General features: G+C 45.0%; 1 protein-coding gene across 1 annotated transcript in view; it reads right to left on the bottom strand.

Annotated features, from left to right (window-relative positions):
* The window catches only part of LOC147458203 (DDRGK domain-containing protein 1-like), a 45,611-nt gene that overhangs the window by 11,785 nt on the left and 17,426 nt on the right, over positions 1 to 16,400 (bottom strand). Inside the window, exons 3-5 of the mRNA XM_086512909.1 lie at positions 16,224 to 16,339; positions 16,025 to 16,126; positions 15,775 to 15,936 (exon numbers count right to left, since the gene is read on the bottom strand). Coding sequence (XP_086369035.1) covers positions 15,775 to 15,936; positions 16,025 to 16,126; positions 16,224 to 16,339 — 380 coding nt within the window. The remainder of the gene's footprint in view (positions 1 to 15,774; positions 15,937 to 16,024; positions 16,127 to 16,223; positions 16,340 to 16,400) is intronic.

The raw sequence follows: 16,400 nt of genomic DNA, 5'->3' as shown, positions 1-16,400 counted from the left end.
CATTGAGTCTTCTGATCCGAGATACAAGACTTCAATAAATCTAAAATCACTGAATTGGCAATCTCAAATTGCTCGTCAGTGTGCAAGTGGAACGATGACGAGAACTGCAACAACGTGCCAATGTTCTCCCAAATTGCCTTCCAAAACAAACTCATAAATTTGGGGTCTCTGTCGGAGACAATCGTCTCAAACGTGCCATGTAATCGGAAAATCATCGTGATCATTCTGTGTTCTCGGGAGATCAAAAATGAAATCCATTTCAATACTTTTCCAGGGGTGGGTGGGTATGGGTAAAGGCTGTAACAATCCCTATGCCTTATGCCTGTCAAACTTGACCTTCTGGCATACCAAGCAACTGCGCACAACTCTTCCACATCCTTTTTGAGTCTCGGCCAAAAGAAGTATCTCTCTACCCCCTTCATGGTGGTAGCAATGCCGCGGTGACCCGTAAAAGGTGGACAGTGGCATTCAGTCATAACCTTATCCCTCAACGACTGTGTAACGCACAACATAGTCTTTCGCATCAAGTAGCCTTCCCGAAGGGAGTATCGAGCTACTGTCTCCCCATTCCGTATCCGTGTGAAAATATCTGCAAAATCTGTATCTGTGGCATACTGATCGACCATATCCTCGAAGCTCCTATGATGTATCGCGGAAACAACCAAAACCAACGGTTTCCGAGACAAAGCATCTGCCACCACATTCTTCTGTCCCTGCACATGGACAATCTGGAAGTGGAACTCTGACAAGATGTTCGCCCACCGCACTGCTTTTCCGAAAGCTGCTTCTGTGACAAGAAGTAGCGCAAACTCTGATGGTCTGTAAAGACAGTAAAATCCGCTCCGAGTAGGTAATGCCGCCACTGAGTAAGAGCATGGATAACCGCCAAAAGCTCTTTCTCATAGATCTGTGCTCTCATCTCTGGCCTAGGGAACGAACGGCTCTCGTAAGCTATGACATGGCCTTCTTGCATCAAGACCGCACCTAGACTACGACCACAAGCATCGCAATACACTTCAAATGACTTCTGCAAGTCCGGCAAAGTCAAAATAGGTCCCGTAGTCAATTTCTCTTTCAATGTCCGAAAGGCAGTCACCTCTGTGGGTCCCCACGAAAAAGGTACTCCTTTCTGAGTCAAGGTATGCAAAGGGGAAGCAACCTCTGCAAACTTTCGTATGAACCGCCTGTAGTACGAACACAGTCCCAAGAAGCTTCTAACTTCATGGACATTCCTCAAATCGGGCCAATCACGGATAGTCTCTATCTTGGCCGGGTCCATTTGCACTCCTGCTGCTGACACAATGTGTCCCAAAAAGTGTATCTCTGGTAGGAAAATTTCACTTTTCTTTGCATTAATCACTAACGTGTGATCTCGTAATGCCTGAAAGACTTGAAGCAGATGATCTCTGTGTTCTGCCTCATTCTTGGAGAAAACAATGATGTCGTCAAAGAAAGTGCCAACAAATAGCCTGTACTCTCGAAAAATCCTGGTCATCATCCGGTTAAATGTCGCAGGAGCATTGGTTAAGCCAAAAGGCATCACCAAAAACTCAAATAACCCAAAAGTCGTCCGAATAGTTGTCTTGTAGACATCTCCTGGCGCTATCCTGATCTGATGATATCCACTCTTCAAGTCAATCCTGCTAAAGCACGAGGATCCCTGTAACCTGTCGAGTATATTATCGATCCTAGGAATCGGAAATCTGTTCTTGATGGTGATTTCGTTGAGAGTGCTATAATCGATGCACATTCTCCAAGATCCGTCTTTCTTCAAAACCAACAACACTGGAGAGCAATACGGTGAAGTACTAGGCTGGACAAGACCCTTTTCCAAGAGGTCTTTCACTTGGTTCATAATCTTTTCATTCTGTACTCGGCTCACACGGTAAGGTGGCCGATTCGGTGGTGTGCTTCCAGGTATCAGATCAATGGTGTGATCTTCGCGCCCTCTGAAAAGCAATCACCATGAGTGTGAGAAAAATCTTGGCGTTCTTTTGATCAGGTCAAAACATATTCAACCTTTATCCATCGTTCAGTTCTCTTCCAAAAGAATGAGTAAGAAACTGAAGTTCATCAAGTACAATCTCTAAGCCCTTCATTTATCAAAGTCGCTTTCTCGGCCCAGTAGTCAACCACGGCGTAGTTCTTGTGGTACCAAGGGATCCCGAGTAGAACGTCACTCGCGTGCATCAACCACGTTCTCCAGTTCCTTCTCCGTATATTTCTTGGAGGCAGAAGGTTTCTTGAGAGCGGGTTTCGGGAGTGGTGTTGTGGTTCTCTGCCACTCCGTCTGTACCTCTTCCAAAGAGGTATGGTTCATATATTTTGCCATCTTCGGGTCCTTGGCAAAATTGAGCATCATCTTTGTTGCATCGCCAATCAATTGACGATGCTCCATCTCTCTTTGCTCCGCCTGAGTAGGCATAGGCGGGCCATACTCTCTGTTTGAATCTTCGTTGTGATCCCAGCCCGCATCTCCAGATGCAGAGGGAGTCGACTGATCATTGCCTGAAGCCATAGGTGCCGCGGAAAAAAAATTCGGGGATCGGATTTCCCGTAGAAGAGAAATCAGCTGTGCTCTGATACCACTGTAACAGACTTGGACACTCCAAGTCAAGAATCAACAGCGACAGCACCAAATAACCACTTCAAAACAATTCACAGATCACAATAGATTTGCACTGGCCCGGCAGAGTTCCGTGCCTAGAGATATTGGCCCCAAAGACTGACGCCCCTTTCGGTATTTCTTTTTGTATTAATCAATCATCAAAGTACAAGAGAGCGGTTAGGGTTTCACTATCAGACTCTACGTCCAGATGCTCTGAGAAGTGAAGCCCTCACCACTTATTTAAAGATACAAGGGATGCCCAAAAGCAGAGCCCCAAAAGCTTCAAATCAAAAAAGCATCAGTTCTCTCTCTCTCTTAGAGAGTCTTTTCTCTTTTTTTTATAAAAAAAAAGCAAGATTCGCGTCGCTCATCATTTTCCAAAAAAAAAAAAAATCAACCTCCGCGATTTCCGGAAATTAGGGTTTTTGGCAGAAATTAGGGTTTGTAGGAATTTTAGGGTTTCTGTTGTCTACCACGTCATCACTTTGTGACAGCCAAAGCCAACTTCATTTCCCCAGAATTGGCTTCAAAGTTGGGAATCGGACCTGAAGAGATGGGGTATACAGCAGAGGCAGGTTTGGCATGTCCTGGCCAAACAGAGGCTGTGACACCCATCATCGGAAAGTTGCGCCTACATATCCAATCCTATGTAGATGCTGAAGAATTTTATATCATGCCCCTGGACGGATGTGATGTGTTGTTAGGTATTCCTTGGTTATTTCGTGTACAGGGAATCATAAATGCCTACAACAAAAAGATCATTGTACAGAGAATGGGGAAAGACTCACATTCTGGATGTAAAGCTTAAAGGGGAGTCTATTCCCACTGTATCAGCTTCTGCTATTACTTCTGTAATGAAAAATCATCTTTCTGCGTACTTGGTTTTTGCACGTGAAGTGTCAGATTGTGATGAATCAAATTTATATGTGCTAGATAAAGAAAGGTCAATGTTTTTACAACAGTATAGTGACTGTTTTTTCGATTCATTACCGTCTCAATTACCGCCAGAGAGACCCGAGGACCATGCGATAGATTTGGTGCCAGGCAGTAGCCCACCAAATAAGCCTCCGTATAGGGTTAGTGCGGCTCAGCAGAAAGAGATAATGAGCCAAGTACAGGAGCTATTAGAAAAGGGGCTGATTCAGCCCAGTTCATCCCCATTCTGTTCTCCAGTGTTGTTGGTGCAGAAAAAGGATGGCTCATGGCGTATGTGCATCGACTACCGTGCACTGAACAAGAATACCATCAAGAATAGGTCCCCTATACCTAGAATTGATGATATTCTGGACAAATTAGAAGGAGCAGCTATCTTTAGCAGGATAGATCTAAAGAGTGGGTACCATCAGATCCGCATTAGATCAGAGGATGTGCACAAGACTACTTTTAGAACGACGTTTGGCCTTCACGAATTTTTAGTGATGCCCTTTGGTCTCACAAATGCTCCTGCTACGTTCAATAGGATGATGGACAGAATTTTCCGTCCACACTAGCAATTTGTTGGTACATTCTTTGATGACATGATAGTCTACTCAAAGAATGAAGAGGAGCATAGGCGTCACTTGGCCATTGTGTTCAAAGAGCTACGTTGCTCATCAATGCAAAGAAAAGTGAATTTTTTCTGGAAGAGATTCACTTACTGGGACACATTGTCTCAAAGGATGGTGTCAAAATGGATCCTACAAAAGTTGAAGCGATCAAGTCATGGCCAGATTTGAAGACGGTGCACGATGTCCGAAGTTTCTTGGGACTATGCTCCTATTACAGAAGGTTTATCCAAAATTTCGTTGAGATTGCTTCACCTTTACATGTTCTTCAAAAGAAGGCAGTTACCTTTAGATGGACACAGAAAGAGATTTCAGCTTTTAATCTCTTAAAGGAAAAGATGACTTCAGATCCAGTCATTGTGTTGCCAGATCTTAGGAAGTCATTTGTGGTCTAGTGCGATGCTTGCGGTAGTAGCATTGGTGCAGTACTAATGCAAGATGGCAGGGTAGTAGCCTATGAGAGTAGAATCTTGCAAGGGCCAAAAAAGACTATGCAAGTCTATGAAAAAGAACTGCAGGCCGTGATTCATGCACTCTTAAGTTGGAAACACTACCTGCTAGGTGTAGACTTTGTTGTCCAAACGGACCATCAGACCTTGCGATACTTCTTGACACAGGAAAAGTTATCTGAGAAGCATATGCGATGGGCAAATATCTTGTCCATGTTCCACTTTCAGATTGTGCATGTGGAAGGCAAGAAGAACGTTGTGGCTGATGCCTTGTCAAGGAAGCCACAAATTTCAGCTGTGTCAATTCCTTATCATCATGAACTTGATGATATGAGGGAACAGTATGCAAATGATGAAGATTTTGCAAGGGTCTTCGAGCAGCTAATGGATGGACAACGTCATGAACACTATCTTCTCAAAGATGGGTTCATGACTATGCATGGCAGATTGTGCGTCACAAAGCCATTGCGACGCAAAGTTATGGAAGAGAGTCATGTCCCACCGTATGCACTGCATCGTGGTATTGATGCTACAGTTAAAGCGGTTGAGACATTCTTCTACTGGCCTACATTGAGAAGAGATGTGGATGCCTTTGTGCGAGAATGCCTAATTTGCCAGAAGGTCAAGTTTGACAGGAAAAAGGCACCAGGTTTATTGCAACCACTACCTATTCCAGATAAACCATGGGAAAGTATTGCTATGGATTTTATCTTTGATCTTCCGAGAACGAAGACAGGAAACGATGGTATTTGGACCATCATTTGCAGATTCAGCAAGCAGGCTCATTTTATTCCTGTCAGGAAGAAGATAAAGCCAGATCAAATGGCACGCTTGTTTATGAGCAATATTTTCAAGTATCATGGCATGCCACGGTCGATTGTTAGCGACCGTGATCCACACATGACAAGTTTGTTCTGGAGAGGCTTGTTTGAGAATATGGGCACAACGCTCAAATTCTCTTCGTCATTTCATCCTCAAACAAATGGGCAGTCAGAAGAGGCAAATTCTACTGTCCTAGATCTGCTGAAGTGCTATGTGTCAGAGCATAAAGGAAATGTACAAGACATGGATGAAATGTACAAGAAGGTCAAAGTGGCCTTGGAAAAGACTCAGGCAAAGCAAAAGAAAGCAGTTGATCGTCACCGTCATGAAGTGGTACTTTCACTTGGTAAATGGGTGCTTCTACGCTTTGAAAAGGCAAGGTTAAAGGAGATGAAGGGCAAGGAAAGACTGTTTCCAAAGCTCAGCATGCGTTACTATGGGCCTTTTCAAGTGTACGACATAATCAGTGATGTTGCATATAGGCTGAAATTGCCTGACAGTTGGAAGATTCACAATGAGTTTCATGTGAGTCTTCTCAGACCCTATGTGGGTGATGTGCCAGAGGATATGCCAGCTGAAGATCAGCCGGAAGTCGAGGAACTTGACGAGATCTTGGTCCCGGAACAGATTTTGGCACATAAAGAAAGAAAAGTGAAAGGCAAGGTTGCTAGGCGTTACTTGGTGAAGTTCAGAAACTATCCACCAATGGATGCTAAGTGGATGGAAGAAGGTGAACTTGCAGAGTCACCAACTGTGTTATCACTTTACCTTGAAGCCTTCGATTTGCAACCTACCTTGACCCCTTGAGTTTCAAAGCTACATGCATTGTCAGTGTGACAATGGCTTCTGAAACAAATGATAAGTGAGCTCAAATCAAATACATGTTACATGAATGTTAGAGCTGTACAGATTGTCAATTTGGCAATTTCTCTTATGGAAAGTCCAAAACTTTGGTTAGTGCTATAGAAGTGAGTATTTCTTGCCAGTTTGTCAAGGATACAGTAATTGCTTCTATTAAAGGGTACATGTGTAACTGCATTCTTAAACTGTCGGTTTGCGTATGCTCGAAAGTGTTACTGGATCCAGCGTGTACTAAAAGACAGTGGCAAAATGTGAAGCTACCATTTTGTCATTGGAAAGTTAATGACTCAAAGCAATGGCAGAGTGCGAAGCTACCACTATGTCATTGGACAGGGTTCACACGCAGGCAATACATGTGTCGACGAGGTGTTGAATACACCAGGGTTGACAATGAGCATGTATGTGTCGTACATGTGTCGATAGGTGTTGAATACATCAGTGTTGACTGTGAGCATGTACGACATAGATGCAAACGAGGACGTTTGAGATTTCAAGAGGGGGGTATGTCACCAGCGTGTGACTACTATCTATCCTTTTTGTTGATTTCTTTCTTATTATTTATTCATTTTCACTTTTTGGAAGCACCCCTCGGGAAATCTAACTGCCCTACATTGCATAGCTAGTGTGGAACTGTCCAGAGGGAGTCCAGGCCTGAGGCCTGGAGAGCACTAAGGTTGGACAAGGACTATGGTTAGCCAAAGTGGGGTCATTGACTAGCCAAAGTGGAATCCTTTGCTACAAAGGCTACATTTCAATTCTGGGTGTGGCTGCAGTGTACAAAGGGGGTCAGATGACCTAGAAAGATACAATGGCAGCATCTCCTAAAATTTAGGGAACTGCTATTTTGGACCTGAAAATGTGTTTGCGTCATTACCTCCGGAATGACAAGGGGAACATTTTATTACTCTGCCGTGAAGTCAACTGGGCAACCGGTTGGGATATTTTTAAGCGGCGAACCCGAAACGGGAAAATGCTTGTAAATGCACCAAGTGGCACATTTCTGTGCACTTGCCTCCTCAAGGAAGAAGTGGCGCTGAATTTGAAGGGAGGAGGGCTCATTTGCAGCTTCTGTCACAGGTTAAGAGCTATGGAGTGCTTCCTTTCCCTCTTATGTACAGTGCGGTGCCAGGAGTGATGCCCTGCACGCTACGCACTGCCTCTCTCTCCCCTATGGCAGTATGTTATGCCCCTCTAGTGGGCTTTTCATTTGACCAATGTACAGTTATGTGGATTCATGTGCGATTGCCGAGGCAAGAGCCTCTTGCACAGGTACTCGATTAGCTAGCGGCTAATCCCCCGCAGGTGCAGGTGATTCGGAGAGGTTTCACGTCCGAAATCTCGTCCGATTCAAAGGGCAAGTAGCCCTACAAGTGCGGGAGCTCGAGGGCTTGCTACGGATGCGACCGGCACGCAAAACGGAGCCCGAAACAGTGAATTACAGCCTGCTGTGTATTTTTGCAGGTTTAGGGTTTTGGCCCTAAACGGACCCTAATACCCCCAAGAGGTTCGGGGACGCGAGGGGACCGCTGTACAGGTGATCTGGCGCATTTTCGGGGCTGAAAACAGAGAATTCAGCGTGCTGCAGATTCTCGCCAGGTTTTGTAAAGTGTCCGTATGTGTCGGGAAAGTCATCGAATGCGTGGGAATACTGACTGTGAAGGGTCCTATTACAATTATGCTGCCGAAATCGGGCCAGAACAGTTGAAATTCAGCCAAGATTGTGCGGGGCAGCTTGTAGGGAACCACAGCTTCTATTCCCTCTGTTAAAGAATAAAGAAATACCGAAAGGGACGCCTGATTTAGGGGCCAATCTGGTGTCGGTCTTCTCATACAGGTGCAATCTAGCAGTCTGTATCCCTTTCCCCTTTTGTTGTGTCTTGAAAGTACAGGTAAAGTGGGCGACAAATTAAATGGGTGAAAGCAAATAAAGTTTAAGTCAAAAGTCTACCGCCCTTTTTGGATTAAACAAGCCGGTTTCATGATGCATGGAAGATTCATAATGCGTTTCACGTGAGTCCTCTAAGACTCTTTGTGGATGATGTGCCAGAAGATATGCCAGATGAGGATCAGCCAGAAGTTGAGGAACTTGATGAGATCCTGGTACCCGAGCAAGTTTTGGCACATAAGGACAGAAAAGTTAAAGGACAAGTTGCAAGACGCTATTTGGTGAAGTTCAAGAACTATCCGCTTATGGATGCAAAGTGGATGGAAGAGCATAAACTGTCAGAGTCACCAAATGTATTGCAGCTTTACCTTGAAGCCTTTGGGTTACAACCTACTTATGCCCCAACCCAACGTGTGCAAAGGAGTGGTAATGATAGAGCTAGCACATCAAATGTACATATGAATTCAGTGTAATAGATGGAAATGACAAAAGTATGAAGGTCTCATTAAGTCATTCGTATCTATGTGTTACGACCTTTCTTGCGGATACATGCGATGATAAAAGAGTGTTAATAGCACAAGATCATCATTGGCGTGTATTTATGGTATGCAATCAAGGACGTTTGCGATTTCAAGAAGGGGGTATGTCACGAGGACGTGGCAGCTGTTAACTATGTCACGAGGACGTGGCAACTGCTAACTTTAGTTGTTGGTTTCTTTCCAATGGGTTTTGTTTTATTTTTGAGACCCTCTTTTTGAAGTAGCAAACGGTCACACATTGTATGGCCAATGTGAATGGTAATTTCATCAGCAGATGGGTAGTGGTCGGCACTGGAATTCGTATAGTAAGAGGATGTCTAGGCTCAGAGCAAAATCATGTAGGTCCCTCCATCGCACTTAGCAAGTTGGTGGATACTAGGAAGTGAACTCAATAAAGGCATAAAGTCAAGGTGGGACTACCAACAGAAAGTATCCGACAGTTGGGCCACATTGCACGTTTGGATGCGGTCCCAATGAGGATAGATGGTCAGAAGACCATTGGGAGCCCAACGGAATCATTTCCTAAAATTTAGGGAACTGCTATTTTGGGCCGTGAAATGTGTCCACGTCATTACCTCTGGTATGACTAGGGGAACATTTTACAACTCTGCCGCGGAGTCAACTGAGCAACCAGTCGGCAGATTTTTAGGCGGCAACCCCGAAACGGGCAAATGCTTGTAAACACGCCAAGTGGCAAATTTCCATGTACTTGCCTCATACAGAAAAGTTGGCACTGAATTTTAAGCTGAGAGGAGCCTCTTTTTGCATTCGTCACAGGTTAAGAGCTATGGAGTGCTTTCTTTCCCTCCCATGTACAGTGTGGTGCTAGGAGTGATGCCCTGCACGTTACACACTGCTCTCTCTCTCCCCCTACCCCCCTACGCAGTTATGTGATGCCCCACAAGAGGGCTCTTCATTTGACTGATGTACAGCTGTGTGGGTTCATGCTTTTGTGTTGAAGCAAGAGCCTCCTTGAGCAGGAACAGGGGTAGTTAGCTGCTACTCCAAAGCAGGCAAAGGTGAGGGTCATAACCTCACCGTACAGGTGCAGATTCAACGTTGTGCACGCGTAGAAAATCGACTGTTTTTCAGCCATACGGACGCTAGAACCCTTGGGAATCGTGCCCCACTGGCAGAGAACAGCTAGGGGACTGTTTGGGGCTAGAAACAGGGCAAAAACCAGTAAATACAGCGACCTGAATTTACTATTTTTGGGCAGGAATCAGAGGGTTTACGCCAGTGCAAGTGAGATCCAGCAGGGGAATTGATTTCACGCAAGTTCTGGGGCTGTTATGCTGCCGAAATTTGGCCAAATCACGTACTATCTAGCGGGAGATAAAGGATTCCCATGACTCTACTTTGTAATTTACCCTCTCAAAGAATAAAGAAATACCGAAAGGGGTGCCAATTTTGGGGCCTACACGTTGTCGGTGTCTGCTCGGGGCATTCTAGCTTCCGAGCCGTGGATGTACTTAAGTGTTAATCCCCGTCATAGGTTTCCTTGTTCTCTCTGTGTGTGTCTAAAGTAAAGAATTTCGGGTGAAAGCCAACGCCTACCGCCCCACGGGCCGGTTTCAGTATTTGAGAAGCAAATGTAACAAACTGCTAACGTGTCAAAGCCTAAAGAATGGAGCCAACGTACAGATGTGGCCGAGGGACCTAAACTATCACAAAGTGATGATGTGGCTGCCCGAGAGCAGAAACCCTAACCCTGAGGACAGCAGGGAGATTTCCGAAAATTGTGTTGGCTGATGATGTGGCAGGCTGTACGAATTTCCGTGATTTACGCTGGCAGCTTTTTGGCTTTGCTTTTGGACCAGATGCTTTTAAGTTTGAAGGCTTTTAAGGCTTTTCACTGTAATTGCTTTTTAGGCCAAGGGCCTAAAAAGGGCCAAGGGCCTTTAAATATGAGGTTAAGGCTCATTCTCTGGCATGCTTCCTGGAGAAGGTGCACAGTCTGGAGTACCGACTTGTACTTTGATGATGCAATATAAAGAAATACCAAAAGGGGCGCCAAGGTTTGGGGACAATACTCTCTAGGGTGGAATTGCGCCACTCCGTGTCGCGTGTCGTCTCTCTTTCAGTTCAGTTGTTATTGAAGTGCTAAAAGTCTGTTCAGTCTGTTCTTTTCTAGTGGCACGTGGTGCCCGTTTTGTGACAGCAAACAAGGGAGCAAGGGCAGCAACTAGCTAGCAATAAGGGAGACAGAGCGCACCATAGCATGTGTTGCGGGACAAAAGCCACCCAAGAGGTAGATAGTAGAGCAAGCAGCAAGAAATCAGGGAGAGTTGCAGCAAACCACCCTCAATAGAGGCAGGCCAGACACCATGGCGTCGCAGATGTGGGAAGCAAACAGCCCTACTGGTGGAACCATGCAGGCTACAACACAAGGCTCCAGGGCGGCAGAAGGCTACACAGCGAACAAGCGAAGCCACACAAGCCCCCATGATAAAAGGACGGACTTGACATGCCCTGCTTTCACACGATGGCGAGGGATCCAAGAGTGACAAGGACAGCTACGCGACAGAGTAGGGAATGGTACCATATAGGATGGGGTAGAGGGCAACTGCGTTAGGGGTCTGCAGGACGACACGATAGGGTTCGTCACCCAATTCGCTTCCCCTGTGTGTGTGCGCGCACGCAGGAAAAGTGGTTGTATACTGTGTATAAAAGAGACCTCTAGAGATGCTCAATGGCCTATCATGCAAAGGAAGTACACAATAGAGATAACAATGTGATGGCTATGTAGATATCAAGGTGGCCTGTATGAGAAATGCAAAATGAATCGGTGCATAATGCCATGTGATGTGGCCATGATCGCAACTGAAAAGGATTGAAGATCCTGCCCATGTGTGAAGAAAGGAATATCTACGTCTCTTCGCTACCCTAGAGGAGCCTACTGAAGTATTTCACTAGCTGTGAAGAGTATGTTGCAGCTCAGTCCAAATAGCTGTCAAAGTAGTGGATGTAGAAGAGATTGTGAGCCCAAAATGTGAGCACGATCCTTCCAAGAGATTATGAGCCCGAAATGTAGCACGAGCCTTCCAGGAGCCCAAAACGTGAGCACTAGCTTTCCACATGATTCGAGAGTGAAGGTATAGATCGTAGTAAAAACTCACTTATAGAAGTCCAACTAATGACTTGAATCTAGAATCATCTGTAGAGTGCCTGGTCTATATCTCAATGAAGTGAAATCTTAATTAGCTTTAGTTTTCTTTATGCATAAACTCACCTTGGCATAGGTTATAATTTTAGGTACATATCCACATACATAATCAAACTAGCATGCTTATAACCAAAATTAAAGAGAAAATTAGTTACATGAGACGACACAAGTTTGAGGGCTGGATTTCATAAGGCCAACCCTCGTCAAAGGACTTTACATTACTCATGCTCTTGGAGCTCTTTACAACAAAGAGAAGCTTGAGTATACATAGGACCGTGCAGGCTAAGATCTCTATGACCCATGCAACTTAGCGGCTTCAATAATCATCATATGTCGTTCTCCTATTCTTCAAAGGATCAATGTTCTCAATACAAGTATAGAGCAGAGAAAAGGAGTGGAATCCATAGGGCTTTGTTCATGAGTTTGACAAGAAGAAGCTCCATACATAGCAATATCAGAAATACTAGTAGAGGCTCTTGAAATTTCAGATCGTCTCAGAATCCCATCAAATGACCTTTATAATCTCAAAATTAGCTTTCGTTTTCTTCTACAAAGTTGAAGAGTTCATGCACTTACAAAGTGGCATTCATCTTTGGGCGCTTTCTAAGTGATGAGTGTACTTCCTTGCATGCCTCATTGTCCTTCGACAAGTGCTTTCTTGTGCTTTCTCTCTCTAGTATAGTCATTTCTAGAGAGAGAGGCCGGGTAAAGCCTAAAATTCATCAAAATTAGACTTTGATGACAACGAGCATCAAGCCCGGATCTGTCAGTGATCCCTGAAAAAGGTGTGAGGCTTTTCTCAAAGCTAAGTAAATAATACTATGGGCAGTTTCAGAAAAGATCAAACATGTTTCCTTCACATTGAGGTTGCCAACCACTTGGAAGATTCATGTGAGTCTATTGAGACCTTTCAAGGGTGAGGTGCCAAAGGATAGGAAGCCAAAGGAGCAACGAGTTGTAGAGGAAACTGAGGAGATTCTTATGCCTGATCAAGTCCTAGTGCACAAGGAAAGGAAAGTGAATTGTAAGCTTGTCCACCGGTATTTGGTCAAGTTCAAGTATTATCTAGTCTAGAAGGAGAAACTACCACATCCTCCTCAATTATTAGAGCTTCACCTTGAGGCTTTTGGTTTAGTGCCAACTATTCCAAGAGTGCACTTCCCAATGGCGGATTGAATCTGGTGCATTGCGTGCTGCACAAGAGGGGAGCCACTCCACTTCTTTGTCAGAGATTATCCAAAGGGAACAAGTTCTCTCCAAGATGTTGGGGGTATTGATAGGTTGATTGTACTTTGTCAAGTAACTTTATGATATGCACATAAACAACTGCCATAAGTTGTGGGCTTGCGTTGGAATTCCTAAACAACTGAATGAAACATGTACTCTTTTAATTGTTGTTTTTGTCTCAGTATGTATTGAAGATGAAATGACTGCAGAATTTTGTCTTGTTGATGTATCCGGGGACAGTTATGCTACCCAAGACCGCCATGCGACCAAGAAGAGAATGAACCGGTAGGGAGGAGGATGGGTGAGAAGCAGCACCGGTAGACACCTAAGAGAGCACCCGGGGAAAACTCACGAAGGAGAAGCAGTACACCGCGAAGCCATGCAGGGAGCAAAACACACACACCCAAACCAACACACACACAGACATACATCCCTAACACACACACTCAAGGACACTCACCTGCAAGCCTACAAACGCATACACAAACCCACGCGAACAAGAACCAAACAGAAAAGAAAAGAAAAGCATGCACACGCACGCGAGTACACATCTACAATCCTCAAACAACACACACACACACACACACACACACACACACACACACACACACCTCCACGCAAACACACAGCAGCTCATGCCACACCGAGGGCCGCACGTCGAGATCAAAGGATGAAGCTGGGTGGGAGGAGATGGAGTGCCAAGGCTTATTTTGTAATCCAAAGCTCCGCACATCAAAGGAAAGTAGAGAATCCTATAGCTCAACTTCTCGTGACTTTGGATGCCATCTTCCGACAAAAATCCAAAGTCTTAGTGTACAACAACGCTACTCATTCTTCCACAAACAAAGCTCCATTTGAGATTATTGAGGAAACTTTCAAACCACCACATATTTTCCATTAGCAGGACAAGATGATTGAGGCGGATTACTTTCTCAAATGTGGGATACCTGTGCCAAAGTTTAGATGGCTTTACAAGAGTCTCAAGAGTCAAAACAAGCGGAAACAAGAAATAGATTAGCTCTATCAAGCTTGGAGATGAGTATTGCTTCTCTATAAGCAATTGGAATCGCCAAACTGTTGAAAGACTCACATGAAATGCATTGTGTGTCTTCCCCGACCTTGCCATGGAGATCTGCCTACTGAGCCTTTGGGTGACCAGAAGTTGAAGCAGCTGAAAGAATTTTGGTTCTAGAAGAAGGGTGATCCCTCCACAGCCACTACACAAAGTCCCATTTTAGAGGCCATGCCCCTAAAGGTCCACAATCTCCATCCCTCTTTGCCTCTCAAGAACTCAGTCTATTCTTCCACTCATAAAGTGCCGCTATAAGAACTCTAATCCTCTGCAAAGTGCACTCCGAGACCAAGAAGAGCTCGCATAATTGACACGATGGAGCGGTCCTTCTTGCACATCAAAAGAAATACTCTCCCTCATCAACACCTCTAAATGTGTGAGAGCACCCATCCATGCACCCGGGTTTGACACTCGATAGGGATATGCCAATTGCCTGCCTCTCATGAGGCTCAATATTTCCGTCCATACTCTAGCAAGCCACAAGAAGTGAATCCAATCTCGAAAACTCCGAGCAGGGACTGGAGCCATGGGACCCCAACCCACTTGAGCTGACTGCCAAGCACACGCCCATGCTCAGCGGCGAGCACGCATCAAAAGGTTGTCGAAGTCTCGCCTCCATGCAAGAAGGCTATCTCTGATCGAGGCTAGGTCGTAGCTGTTCCCACGCTCTCAAAATACTCACTCTAGTTCTGTTCCCCCAGCCTTTGCTCAACCCAGTTTTACGCATCTGTGTAAAACTCTATCTTATTTCTGAAAGCAAGAAGCCACCTGTTGGGGGAATTCTAGCCTGTATCCTTGCCAGATGCAGGAGGAGCCCACGAACAATGAGCTTCCCTAGCAGTGTTCGCCGACTCTGCTGAGCAAGGTCAATGATTCCAAATCCACCATGAGAGCTGGGAAGAGTAATGACCGATCAGGCAACCTTGGCACATGCTGGTTATCTATCTCAACCAGATCAAAGCAAGTTTCTGATAAACCTCAGAAGGTCGCCTGTACAGAGCTAGAGAAGATCCAGCAGGAGGTGATGTACCACATCCTTGCTAAAAGCACCTGGTTGGCCACAACTATCCTCCCTGCTACTAAGGAAAGACAAGCTGAACTCCAATGCAGAAGCTTCCACCAACTGCTCAGGTGCCAAATCAAGCCCTACCTGACAGCCTAAATACTGCACAAGCACTGTGGCCTCCAGCAGGGATCCTTTAAAAATTGTCCCCAGGTGAACACTGAAGGGGATAGGCGATCTACCAATTCAAAAAGCAACCATCTTGCGCCGCATGATTGGTGCACTCAAAAGATCTCAAGGGCCTGCTGATCCCTCTGCATGTTGGCCTCCTAGCCCCGCAAATACATCCGTGTCATCTACAAACTCAGCTACTAGTCCTGGACGCCTAAATTATAGCCTCAGCACGAAACATCAAGCAAAGCACAGAAGCATTAGCATCTGCCTTTCTTTCACCCCAAACCAAAGTTCATCCCTGCAATGAGCACCAGCATAAGTATCCGTCCAATCTTGATAGCACTATGCGCCAGATAGTTGCCAAAAGAAAATTTCATCCGGAGTGACCAAAGGCTATACAGTGGTCGCAATAAGTAAAACAAACCTTGATGTACTCAATAAAGTCATGCAGCAAGCCACCAGTTTCTTGCTTCAAATCCTCTTCCGTGGTCCCTTCATTATCTACAGTGAAAGCATCCTTCCACTTTTCAAACTCTGCATTTGCAGCCTCCTCCTCCTTGATTCTCTGTAGCCTAGCTTCTTCTTCCTAAGACACATCTCAAAAGCCATCAGTAATCAGGACTCTTGCTCTAGGCAATATTGACACTGTGCTAGCCATGAGAAAACAAGAATGCCTTGCGTAGCTCCTCTGCCTCTCTCTCTTCGTCCTTACGCCGACGCATATCTGCATATCTGTCTTGTTTTTGCTTGCGGAGATCACGGGATGCATCTTCAGCCTGCACTAAAACAACTTTCCAAATAAAGTTTACCGAAAGAAGAGTAAAGTACACATATAATAAAAACAATTAACTGAACTAATATATGCCCACTCACCTGTCTCCGAGCTTCTTTATCTTGCTTCTTCGTCTCCTTCTTCTTTGAAGATTTGGAAGTATAATAGCTGGTTTCAAGTTCTTCCTCCTGTATCTCTTCCTCTCTATGAACTTCGGCTGTTTAATGCAAAAGCAGGGATAACATATCCCTTGTGCTCAAATAATCAAATGCCATGAG

Source organism: Adiantum capillus-veneris, chromosome 5 (genome assembly GCF_014529385.1).
Source record: "Adiantum capillus-veneris isolate H3 chromosome 5, ASM1452938v2, whole genome shotgun sequence".
In the NCBI taxonomy this organism is placed as follows: Eukaryota; Viridiplantae; Streptophyta; class Polypodiopsida; order Polypodiales; family Pteridaceae; genus Adiantum; species Adiantum capillus-veneris.
The sequence above is the reverse complement of the archived record's forward strand: the minus strand, read 5'-3'. Positions and strand labels throughout refer to the sequence as shown.